Raw genomic sequence first — 12,958 nt, forward strand, 5'->3', positions numbered from 1 at the left:
GGCCCTGGCTGTGTTGTGTGCTGGAGGCTAGGAGGCTGGGCTGTGTGAATGGTGCCAGCTGGCGGCTCAGACTCCTTAAGTTGGCCAGGCTACCGATGTCATAATGACTGTGTTGAGAACTCACCTGAAGTCATGAAGACTCTTAAGTCATTTTCTTTCTGTGATGGCTCACCCAGGACTTCATCCTTGAAGACTTTTCCTTGGAACTTCCCCTACATCGAGCCCAACTCCCATCCTTATTACCCAGCCCTCTCTGGACGCTTGGTTTTTGGTCCTGTTGTAACCGATTATTCTTAAGGTTCACGAGCTTCCCTTTTGGGAGGCCTATCACATTGGGGCATACCTGTGAAAGAAAAGTGAGGCCTGCAAACTGGCTGCCAGAGCGGGTCAGAGATTAGCATTTCTGAGACAGTGTTCTTGTAGAATAAGTAGATACCAGATTTTCAGCCTCTCTGGCATGTAAATAGTCATTGATGGGCTGCCTAGCCCACATTATAGAAGTCAATCTAATAAACCCAATTTTTTTTTTTTTTTTTGGTTTTTTGAGACAGGGTTTCTCTGTGTAGTCTTGACTGTCCTGGACTCACTTTGTAGACCAGGCTGGCCTCAAATTCACAGAGATTCGCCTGCCCTGAATGCTGGGAAGACTGGCTTGTGCTTCCACAGTCCAATTTTTGAAACATACGTGTTCATTCTATTGGTTATATTTCTCTGGGGAATCCTGAAATACATACTCCATATGACCACACCATGGGAGGTCTTCATTAGCTCTTCCTGTCCAAAAGGATGGAAAAAGAAATGGTGGAAGCACAGCCATGGGACACAGCTGCTTGGGTTCCATAACGTACAGTCTCAATAGACCACGGCTTCTTGTCATGACCCCTTATGGAGGGTCACGTAACCATGTGGGAGCCTGAAAACCTGAGCAACAGTGAATGAAAATAAAAGAGGTGTTTCTGGCAGAGCTTGCTGTGTGTCATCTTGTGACTTGATCGTGTCTGTGGTTTTGAACACACCACATGTATGCTTCCCGTTATGGTGTGCCGTGTTTCACAGTATGTCAACAGGCACTGCCTCAAACTCAGATTCAAGACTACTGCATGTCGCACACTGTGGTGTTTTTACTGCACATACAATTTTCTGCTCTTGCAGAAACAGTTTCATGGTGGGGAAACAGAGAGCTTTAATATTTCCTACCATCGTTCCTCTGCATGTAAGTATCAAATTTAGATTTCTTTGGTTGTGTTGGACTAGAGTATTTGATTATTAAAAGTTGCTGTTTAAGATATTGAGTTTTAAAAATCGTTCAGTGAATTTTGGCCTGGGATCAGGACAGACTCTCCAACGACTTCTGAAAAAAAACAAAAACAAAAACAAACAAACAAAAAAACCCATCCTGTCATTTTGAACTACATGTCTATATGATGTTGTATTGATCAACTTTGAAAAACATTGAAGATGTTCTGTCAAATGTTAACCCAAGATTTTTTTTTTTTTTTTTTTTTTTTTTTAGAAACAGAGTCTTGCTGTGTAGCCCTGTCTGTCCTGAAACTTATCATGTACACCAGACTGGCCTCAAACTCACAGATATCCATCTGCCTCTGCCTCTGCCTCCTGAGAAAAGGGACTAAAGATAGGTACCACCACATCTGACAAGATTTAATTCTTTATATGAAACTAAGCAAACTTACCCATCTCTCTAGTACACAAATTTGCTTTCACCTTAAGTAAATGGTAAAATCGTGTTTATCTGTAAGAGTTGTTTTGAAACAAAATATTTATATTAATAAAGATTTGGTTTGTATATATGTTTTAAACACTTTGGTGAAATGGAGAGAAGCATGGAGGTGCGCAGGAAGACATGGTGCTGGAGAAGGAACTGAGAATTTTGTATCTTCATCCCAAGTCAGCAGAAGGGGACTGTATGTCTTACTGAGTGTAGCCTGGATGTATATAACCTCAAAGCTCACTTCTACAATGACACACTTCCTCCAACAAGGCCACACCTACTCCAACAAGGCCATACCTCCTAACAGTGCCACTTTCTATGGCCAACCATTCCAACACTTGAGTCTATGGGGACCATATCTATTCAAACCACTACATTTCACTCCCTGGCTCCCTTAGGCTTGTAGCCACAACATAATACAGAAATGCACTCACTCCAATTTCAAAAGTCCCCTGTAGTCTATCACAGTCTCAATATTGCTTAAAAGTCCAAAGCTCAAAGTTTCTTCTGAGAGCCATGCGTCTCTTAACTGTAATCCCCTGTAACAGCAAAATAAAAAAGCAGATCACATATTTCCAACATGTAATGGCATAGGTTATGCTTTACTGTTGCAAAATGGAGGAAAGGGAGCACAGTGAGGAAATACTGGTAAAAAGCAAGACCAAAAACCAACTGAGAAACCTCCCAAACTCTGCATCTCCATGTCTGAAGTCAAAATGTTCTTTAGATCTTCAACTGCTTTCAGCTTTGTTGACTGCGACTCACTCTTGGGCTGATTCCACTCCCTGTTAGCAGCTCTGTTTGGCAGGTATCCCTTGGCGCTGGCATCCCAAGGCAATCCAGGTTTCACCTTCAAAGCTTCACACAATGGCTTCTCTGGGCCTCTAGGCAGGGACACACCTGGCTTCGGTGGCTTTAGTCCCAGAGATTCCATAACCCCTTTCTTTTACCTTTGTCTCTAAAGCCAGAACCTCATGGCTGAAGCTGTCAAGCCCTGCTGTTTGTTGTGACTGAACATTGACCCCTTGTTCAATCATATCTTCATTAGCTTTTTGTTCTCGGTGGCTTCCTTCAGTGCCTAAGTTTGGATGTTCTGGAACTTGCTCTGTAGACTGACCTTGAAGTCAGAGATCTGCAGGCCTCTGTTGTCTGAGTGCTGGGATTAAATGTGTGTACCATCATGCCACTTCCTATGGCCAAGCATTTCAAACACATGAGTCTGGGGTCATACCTATTTAAACCACCATATCACCCACCTCCAAATATAGTTTCCATCATGCCCTTAAGGGACCTGGAGGTATTTCATCTCGCAGAGCTTTGGTATTAATAGCCTCCCTAGCTGGGGAGAGGATAGCTGCAGTCATGGTGGCCACATTTGCTCTGACAATGACAAGAAAGATCTATGACCTGGTCACAAGTTTAACCACTAAGTTGCATTTGGAGTCAGTGAAAGATCATAATCTCTGACTTGTCTTATCCATGGACTTAGAGGTCACCTTGATGTCTCCTGCTTTTAGGTTCAAAGTGAGGCACACCTCAGGTATGGGGTACTGATTTGCTCTGATGATTCCTCTAGGCAGTGAAGTCATTTGCTGTCATCTTTAGTGTGCAGAAAAATTCCCCAGACTACGCTGGGTTAGCCCTTCCTTGGAAGAAAAGAAACTCAGACACATTTTGAGGGCCCTGCTGCTTTTCGACAGGCAACCTCTGACTCTCTCATAGTTTTAATTAATGTTCTCAGACACTGGTGGACTTTAAATGACTTGCTCAAGACAGTACAGTCCCTCAATGATAGGACCAGGATGAAACTACTTATGGCCATTCACAGATCAACTTCCACCTTGGTAGGAGGTAAGATTTCCTTTCTCAGGCCCTTATTTATTTATGTGTTATTTATTCTGATGTAGAAATGAGGGATTTCTTGGTGTGGAAGCAGTAGAAAAGAGACCAAGCCACATATTTTGAATAAGACATTCAAAACTTTATTTGAGGCAGGAATGGGAGAAGGGCAGCTTGAGAACACAAGGGCCTGGCTCTAATGGTCCATCAGAGGCTTTTGTTTGACATTATGAGGGTGGGTTAGCTTAGTAAAAAGATACTTTTACATTCTGAAAAGGAAGCTTAGGTAACCGTTGTCCTAACCCAGGTCATAGGAGCTATCTGTAAGCAAAGCCAGTGGGAAGTTGATACATTGTTCAGCTGTGAGCTAGGCAAAGGGGTGCTAGCTGTACGGGATGGTACCTAGGGCCTGCTCAAGCATCTCTCACTTAGCAGCACCCACTGGACCCTGAACAGTCTGAAGGTTTAGGGAGGATTCCAACCAGAAAATAACCATTCTCCCTTTGTGGCCTTATGTGGTGTTTTACAACAAAGCCAAGAGAGGTCAGCACTGAGGCTGAAGGAAATTCTGATGTTAAGAATAAACAGTTGAAGGCCAAGAGTTTATTTGCCCTTTGTCCCCTGTGGTGCTCCCCACCATTTCAACTCCGACAACTTAGTAAGTACCTAATAAGTGCCAGGCAACATTCCAAGAACAGTGCATGTAAGAGAAAAAGGAAAGAAAGAAAAGACCCATACCCTCACCTGAGTTACAATCTAACAAGGGGGACAAAATGGTAAGACCGAGGATGTGGACTGTGTTGGCTATCCGCTGGGGATGAGGGAAAACAGAGCAGGCAAAGCATGTAGAGGGAGAGGCTTGGACAAGGAGTGGTGTGATGGCTTCTACTATCCAAATGACAGGATCTGAAGTCACCGATGAGGTCGCCTTTGAGAGACTATCTAGAATAAGTTAGCTGAGGTATGAAAAGCCGCATCAGCTATGGGTGGTGCCATTTCTCAGGCTAGAATCCTAGACTGAATACAACGAAGCAAGAAAACTGAGCACCAGGGTAGCCGGATTTTTTTTTTTTTTTTTTTTTTTACTACTTTGTGGGTTTCTTCCACCCCATAAATTCTTCCCTTTTAACCCCCTAACACTAGATAGGAGAGAGACTTTCTATGTCAGAAAAAGAATTACCACATAGTCGAAAAGGCAATTAATCACAGAAACAGATGAATTCTAAATACAACAGGCTACATGTGTTTTCATTAAAACTGAACATTTCTTACCTATGTATCCATTACGTAAGTTCATAGTGAGTTCAGAACGATGAAGGTTGAAAAGGCCTAAAGGTTAACAGGGTCCAAGAGCTACAAGAATATATGTCTTTTCAATTAGGACTGACCTTCCTACACATTTTCCAGTCTCTTAGTTTTTAGTGAGTTCAGGACAATAATTTTATCTGCCTTTCATTCCAAACTACAAATTAAACTTATATTTAATTTGTATATTATGTATATTGTGCCATAAGCTGAAAAGGTATAAGAAATTACAGCAAAACAGTTTGTATGTTTTGACATTGAGGTCTGTACATAATTTAGACATTTCTTGGTAGTCTCATTATATTTTGGGTTCATGGGAAGTTTAAACCAACTTGCCTATACTTACGGTGCATACCAGAATGTGCGGTGCCATAGTGAAAGTTTATCTGAAGCCACAAATCTCTCAAGCCTGTCTCCTAGTGAGGCATCTGGAGGTTCATAAAAGTATTTACTGAAGCTGTAAACTTTTAAAACTGTTTGAATCAAATCAGAAATTCCATTCTCAGGAATTAATTCATCTGAACCTCAGTGCATCTTCATAAGGGTCCCATAGGAAGTTTGTTCAATCAGAGCAGGTAAATACCCAGAAACTAACAGTTCACACCATGCCAGATTTTTGAGAGATGCAGAAGCACATGAAGAAGGGGTGTCAGAGACTGGAAACAATTCTGGGGGTGCAACCTGGTACAGACCTTGCAAAATACTGGATTACCTTCCAGAAAGCTCACGTGCCTACTGAACGTCCCCAATTCAATAGCTCTTGGCAAGAGTCCATATCAGAGACAGCCCTAGCAACCCTTACTAGGGAAGCCACATGAAGCCCGAGCTGCCCATAAGCTACATCTGTGTAGGAGGCCTACGTCCAGTCCATGCATGGTCCTTGGTTTTGTGCTTCATTGTCCCTCTGGGCCCTGGATGGACGCTGATGGTCTTCTTGTGGAGCCCCTGTTCCCTCCAGTTCCTTCTATCCTTCTCTCAAGTTTTCCACAAGACTCCCTGTGCTTTGCCCAGTGTTTGGCTGTGAGTTTCAGCATCTGTAGGACACTTGCTCAGTAATATTCATAACAGCTTTATTTGTAATAGCTAGAATCTGGAAACAACCTAGATGTCCCTCAATTGAAGAATGGATTAAAAAAAAAATACTGTGGTGCATTTACACAACAGAATACTACTCAGCTATTAAAAACAAGGAAACCATAAAATTTACAGGCAAATTGATGGAACTAGAAAAGATCATCCTGAGTGAGGTCACCCAGACCCAGAGAGACACACATGGTATGTACTCACTTATAAGCAAATATTAACACACAACAATGCACAGACCCCAAGAAGATAAGTAACAAGGAGGACCCAAGGAAGAATGCTTAAATCTCACTCAGAAGGGAAATAGAATAGACAGTGGAACAGGGTAGGAGATGGAACTCAGGGGGAAATGAGGGTGGAGATCAGACCTGGGGAGAGCAGGGGCAGGAAGACAGAGGACCAACAGAAAAAAGTAACAGTGGGAGGGGCCATCTGTGACAAGCTGGACACCTATGACAGGGTGAGCTTCTGAGAGGACATGGGGGGAACTCTAGCTGAGACTCCTAGTAACAGGGGTCACCCTCTAACTAGACAGGCCTCCTAGTGGAGGGAGGGGAACACCAACCTACCCACAAAAACTTCAACCCAAAATGTACCCTGCCTTACAAGATGTGCAGGGATAAAGATAAAGCAGAGATTGAGGGAATGTTCAACCAATGCCTGGCCCAACCTGAGACCTGACCCACGGGAGAGAGTCAACCCCTGACACTATTAATGATACTCTGCCATGTTTGCAGATAGGAGCCTAGCACAGCTGTCCTCTAAGAGGCTGCACCCAACCGACTGAAACAGATGCTGAGACTCACATTTCTGTGTTTGTTTGTTTGTTTGTTTGTTTGTTTGTTTGTTTGTTTTTTAAAGAAACCAAAGTTACAAAATTCTCACTACGTACCAACATTCATCCCTCTCTGCTTCCCGATTGTGGAGGCAATGAGTCCAGCTGCCCCAAGTTGCTAATACAATGATTTCCCCACCACAAGGGACTGTACCCTCAAACTGTGAGTCAAAAAAAAAAGTTTTTTGTTTAAGTTGCATTTGTAAGGGCATCTTTTCACAGCAAGAGAGCGAGTAATAATCTAGGCAGGTCTCTTTGACCTTGAGGAAGGAGAGAGGCTTTTCGATGACTTGGGAACTGTGTCCATACCACTGTTTCTGAAGTAGGGACTTCATTCCTTTCGTCAAGGGGCGCTCCTTCACTGGTGACAGGATTGTTGATGAATACGAGTGTATAAAGCAGTGTTTTCCAGTAAGACAGGGGGAGCATCCTGGACCAGCTTACTTTGTCAGTTTGAAGTTAGGGAAAGCTAACATCTTAAAATGCTGGTGAGAAGGATGAAGATGTGGAGGGAGCAGTGACAGATGATGAACAGGGGAGAGATGAACTGAGGTGATGGGAGGAGGGAGAGATTCAGAACTCACCTAACACCATCCCCAGACAATCCTCTCTCCTCCACTTCTCACCCAACACCACCTCGGGAACTCCTCTGCTTCCCTAAAATCTCCAGCCTCCTTTCTGGCTCTGCCTCCTGTTACTAATCATCAAGGCAGACAGGGTACTGCCTCTCAGTCCTCCCTCGTCCCTGGCATCACCTTCATCCTACGACCTCACAGGTGGACCCTTTCCCAGACTATCTGTTACCCCCTGAACTTCCAGTCTACACTGGTTCCAGGCTAGGCTATGGAATCAGGGTCTGTGGAGCGAGTGGCCGTGGCACCTCACTAGCTGTTGTTGTTTCTCAACAGTCCCACAATCTCTTTCTGACCCCAGGCCACTAACATCTCTGCTCTGGCTTCATTCACGACCCACCCCCAAATAACATCCACGTTTCGATATCATATCCAGAGTTCTCTCTCTCTCTCTCCTCTGTGTATGCACTTGTGTATGTATATGTGTGTGAGAGAGAGAGAGAGAGAGAGAGAGAGAGTGTGTGTGTGTGTGTGTGTGTGTGTGTGTGTGTGTGGTACATGTGAATGTGCAGGTGTGTGTGGAGGCTAGTGGACAAAGCTGCCAAACCTGGGTGTCATTCCTCAGGCTTTATTCATATATATATATGAATATATATATGAATATATATATATATGTGTGTGTGTGTGTGTATTCATTTTATGTGTAAGAGCATTTTGTCTGCATGCATGTATGTGTACCATGTGGTTCACAGTGCTCTGTCAGAGGTCGGAAGGCGGCATAGGATGCCCTGGAACTGGAGTTACAGACACTGTGAGCCTCCTTGTGGATGCTGAGTGTTGAACCCAGGTCCTCTGCAAGAGCATCAAGTGCTCTTGATGAGTCCTGTATCCAGGTCCCACCCCTGACCCTGCATATTTCTTTAAATATAGGGTCTCTCTCACTGTCCTGGCCAGGCTAGGCTGACTAGCCTGTAAGCTCCAAGGATCTACCTCTCTCTGTCTCTCTAGGGCTGGAAGTACAAGCATGTGCCACCATACCCACCCCCGTATGTTAATAAAACACAGGCTCTAGAGATTGAACTCAAGCCCATGCACTTGCAGGCCAAGCACTCTGCTGCCTGACCTACCTCTGCCACTATCCCAGAGTGATCATTGAATGGAAATGGTACAGTGCCCCCACTATGATTCTTCTTCTCCAACCAACCCATGATACAGCTGAACTTTTCTATCAAGGCACACAGAACTTTTGAGACCTAATTTCAGAGCACATAAAAATCTTACCCAGAGAACCAAGCTCTTTACTGCCAGAAGTCGCAGTAGAACAAATGGTATCTCAAAGTGCTCAGAGTCAGGGGCAGGGCCAGAGCACATAGTCATATGATGGTCAGCAGAAAGCATCACGACTGTCCCTTAGCCACTACGCAAAGGGACCGATAACCAGAAAGGACTGGAAGTGGGACTTGGCTTCGTCAGGCTGTACCTGCTCCTCCTCTCTAACTCCAGCCCTTACTGTGACGTCACCAGGCCAGGCTCTGCCATGCATTTGTGATGCCCAACTGTGGCAGCTGCTGGTGCTGGTGCCCAGCAAGGCGGGCAGGACGGTCAAGGCGGGCAACGCTGGGCTGGAATGACAACACGATGCTCCAACTTTTAATTGCCCTACTCATGGCATCCAAGGGACATGCCCAGGACCACCAAGGTTAGTGTCAGGCCAGCCCAGAATAAAAGGTGGGGGAAAGCCTGCCACCTCATCCCTGGATGCCCTGGAACAGAGGGGGAGCTCCAGAAGGGTGCAGAATCAGAGGTTTTTAACCCAAATCCAGAGAACATAAAATCTCACCCAGAGACCCAAAGCTCTTTACTGCCAGGGTGGCAGTAGGTGGAGTTTGGCTTATGAAACGAGGAGACCATAACCAAATAATCAGTGCAGGCGTACTGGGCTGGATGAAATTGCTCTCTACTGCGAACCTCTGAGGATCAGGGCCCAGATTCTAGAAGCACAGCAGACTTGTGGCAAGATCAATAACTGGCTATGTTGTTCTCACTCCACTCCCTCTCTGTAAACGAACAGAGGATCTTTCTAGGCCCAGACCCTGAAAGAGGCAGCAGAAAGGTGTGGGGTAAAATAAAAATGTCTTCAATTTAGAAAACATTGGGCTACATGGCTGTAAGAAGTCAGTTCATGTAATATTTGCTCTGCGGTCCTGGAATACACCCCATCAGGAAAGTTCTGTGGGTAGACCAGATGTGCAAATGTTTGCTACTCTTCCCACAGAATTACAGCAGGTGTCCCCCACAAAAGGATGCCAAATTTTATTATGGTTCACAAAGTGGCTTTGCTGTATTGCATCTTCACTATCTCTCTCTCTCTCTCTTTCCCTCTCGTGTGTGTGTGTGTGTGTGCGCGCGCGCGCGCGCACATGTACGTGTGTACTCTTTTTTCTCAGTCACTCACAGCTATTTACAATTTTATCAAGCAACAGCATTAACCGGTAAATTCTGTTGCTTTTCACACCATTGCTCTTCCAACACCCTTTAAGAAACATATAGTATGTTTTTATGATTCTGTGGCAGGTCCATTTTTGTTAATTTGCATTTCCCTGCGCTGGCCATTTTCAGTTTGGAAGTATTCTCTCAGATCTGTCCTGTGGGCCCTCTCATTCAGTTTTCTTCAGATGCCACCTGATCTTAGCTGGGAAGGTTCTGGGAATGCAGAGTGAGGATTTCTCTGGGCCCTTTGCATACCAATGGCTCCTTGCTTTCTCTCTCAAAATCAGTTCTGTGTGGCCACAGACCTGCCTTCCCAAACTCATCATGGTTGCCGTTCCGGGAGCTGCTTGAAGTCCAGAATGGTGAGTTCCCGTGGCAAGTGAGTATCCAGATGCTTGGGAAACACCTGTGTGGAGGCGCCATCATCCATCAGTGGTGGGTTCTGACAGCAGCACATTGCTTCCCAAGAACCCTGTAAGTGTCTGGGGCATCACCTTCATTTACACTGCATCTAGTACACATGCGGTCTGGGACAGTCACTCGTTGGTTGGTATATGAAGCTTTTGAAGTCATAGGCTCTGTGCCCAGTGGCTTTGGACTGAAGTTTGTTCCTATCTAGTTGTCCCTCTTGGCTTAGTCAACTGTATCTAAAGTTCTCTGCTTCTTGTAGTGTTGAAAAAAAAAAAAACAGTGTAGGCTTCCTTTTTCCTGTCCACCACCTGTATATAAAGACACTGCATTAGATTCATTCATTCATTGTGCATTCATTGAGCAACTACTGGGTACTTTTTCAAGTGCTAGGGATGTAGCAGTCGATAAGATAGCCAAGGTTCCTGTCACCAAGTTGTTCACATCTTCTTTTCTCAGTGGGTACATTAAACTTCTGTTGGTCAGAGCTTCCCCTGAGCTGATGGTTCACTCACTCAGAGATCCACCTAGGTCTGGGCCCTGATTCTGACCTTCCTGGCCTCTCTAGGCTCCCACAGCATACCCACTCTGCTATACTATTTAGTGGTAAGATCTACTGCCTGTAAATGTGCAGATGTAACGTGCCTCCCCAACCATTATCAGCTGTGGTGCTCTTGTATTCATTCCTCAGGTTAGAAGTTGTAGCAGTAAACATCACTGTGGTCATGGGAGCCAAGACTTTCAGCGACATCAACTTGGAGAGAAAACAAGTGCAGAAGATCATTGTCCACAAAGATTATAAGCCACCCCTCTTTGACAGTGACCTCTGCCTACTCCTGCTTGCCACGCCAGTCCAATTCAATAAGGTCAAAATTCCTGTCTGCCTGCCACACAAGGAGAGCTCCTGGGACCGGTGCTGGATGGCAGAGTGGGCATCTACTCATGGCCATGGTATGCACCTGGCCTTCATGCCAGTATGAAGCTCACATGTAGGCTGACTTCTGCTGAGCAAAATGATGGTTTAGGTGGGGGGAACTCAGTTTTGAATCTGAGGCATCATCCATAGTCTTCTTTTTATCACCTTCTCCCATCCACAGAGTAAGAGCAATGCCTCCCTCGCCTAAGCCATGTAGATAAGATGGATGAAATCACGTAGACAAAGTCCCCTGTAAACACACGGGGCAGAACCTGAGAACAATGGTCATCTTTATGGATTCCGTAAAAAAAAAAGTTCATCTCACTCTTCTGTTAGCTTCACACATAGTCCACCATTTGCTGATATAGGCATCATTTGGTGGTGTCCCTGGAGCAGTGGGCACCGTGACTCCACTCCTTTTCCTGCAGAGAACCGGGCTGGTCACCCATGGAAGGCTCCTGGGTCGGGTTGAGGGGAGAATGTACAGAAAGAAAGCCACGGTTTCCTTTAGCACTGTGGTTATCTCCCCTTCCTCAAGACGGCATATCCAGATGTGTCCTCTCTTCCAAGTGTTTCCATTTGGCTTGCCAAAGACAAGCTGTGGGCCACTGTTACCAAAGCACTTTGGCTGCTCCAAACTTCAACACAAGGACAAAAGACAGCTTTGGAGAAAAGTTGGGGCCACAAATTAATGTGTCTATAGTGTAAGGGACTGGATTGCTTCTGGAGAGAGCCTCGGTCCTCTAGGCAGAAGGACTACTTGTTGGGATACCTAGATGACACAGGGTGGGGTCTTGCACTACAAAGGAACCCGTGAATCATCAGAATTCCGCTCTGATGTGTATAGGCCTGTCACTGTCAATGGCCAATGCATGCTCATCCTCAGGCTAGCTTCCCTACTTTGCTAGGCTCGACTAAAGTCTTAAACATGCACCTGAAGAAGCTGAGGGTGGTTCAGATTAAGTGGAGAGCATGCGCCAAGAGGGTGAGTCAACTCTCCAGGAACATGCTCTGTGCCTGGAAGGAGGCAAGCACCAACGGCCAGTGCCAGGTACTCAGCCCCTCCCTTCTCCCCACCCCCACTCCCTTATGTTCCCAGAAGTCCAGGAGGGAGGCCCTTGCTCACACCACTAGCCACCTCTTCATATCCTCTTGCTGAGTAGCTCCAGCGGCTTCTCACACATAGCACTTCTTGCATTTCTTATTTTCAGGGTGACAGCGGGGCACCCATGGTCTGCGCTAACTTCTCGACTCGGAGGCTCTTTCAAGTGGGTGTCTTCAGCTGGGGCGTAACCTCGGGCTTCAGAGGAAGGCCCGGTGTGTTTGTGTCTGTGGCTCGGTTTATCCCATGGATCCTGGAGGAGACACAAAAGGAGGGCAGATCTCTCACTCTCTCAAAAGCCTCCAAAAGCTCCTTGGCTTGCGTTCCACGTTACACCATATTGCTAAGCTTGGGGTCTCAAATACTGGTTCTGTCATGTTTGCTGGGGGATAAATCAAATTGCTAAGCTCTGACCCTTTTCCTGTTTGCCCAGTCTGTTCTCACCCATCCTCACACACAGGCATCTGATGAATGCTGACCGTTGGTCTCTCCATCATTTGAGTGAGCCACAGATTTAGTTCCTCAACTCCATGCTGAAAGAGGTGCCGTCGGTGTTGGGGGTACGTTACCCAGAGCAAAACATCATATCCCCTCAAAGCAGGGTCGGGAGGGTGTGATTCGGGAAATCTTTGAAAATGTCCCATGGGACGTCACCCTATCCTTCCCTGTCTGTGAAGGA

General features: G+C 45.6%; 1 protein-coding gene across 1 annotated transcript; it reads left to right on the forward strand.

Moving 5' to 3' along the window:
• The first annotated feature begins 10,212 nt into the window (after positions 1-10,212).
• Prss51 (serine protease 51) lies at positions 10,213-12,685 on the forward strand. The gene is made up of 4 exons (XM_055609585.1): positions 10,213-10,232; positions 10,953-11,212; positions 12,086-12,228; positions 12,389-12,685. Exons 1-4 carry the CDS (start codon positions 10,213-10,215, stop codon positions 12,683-12,685), a joined length of 720 nt encoding a protein of 239 aa, XP_055465560.1.
• The last annotated feature ends 273 nt before the right edge of the window (positions 12,686-12,958 follow it).

Source organism: Psammomys obesus, unplaced genomic scaffold, assembly GCF_907164565.1.
Source record: "Psammomys obesus unplaced genomic scaffold, mPsaObe1.curated_primary_1811, whole genome shotgun sequence".
Taxonomy (NCBI): Eukaryota; Metazoa; Chordata; class Mammalia; order Rodentia; family Muridae; genus Psammomys; species Psammomys obesus.

What these genes read in the sequence shown, in the direction of transcription:
- Prss51 (XM_055609585.1), top strand. Translation starts at nt 10,213, where the DNA reads ATGGTGAGTTCCCGTGGCAA. An exon ending in GGCATCTACTCATGGCCATG is followed by an intron (nt 11,213 to 12,085) that starts GTATGCACCTGG and finishes CTACTTTGCTAG; the next exon opens with GCTCGACTAAAGTCTTAAAC. An exon ending in GCACCAACGGCCAGTGCCAG is followed by an intron (nt 12,229 to 12,388) that starts GTACTCAGCCCC and finishes TCTTATTTTCAG; the next exon opens with GGTGACAGCGGGGCACCCAT.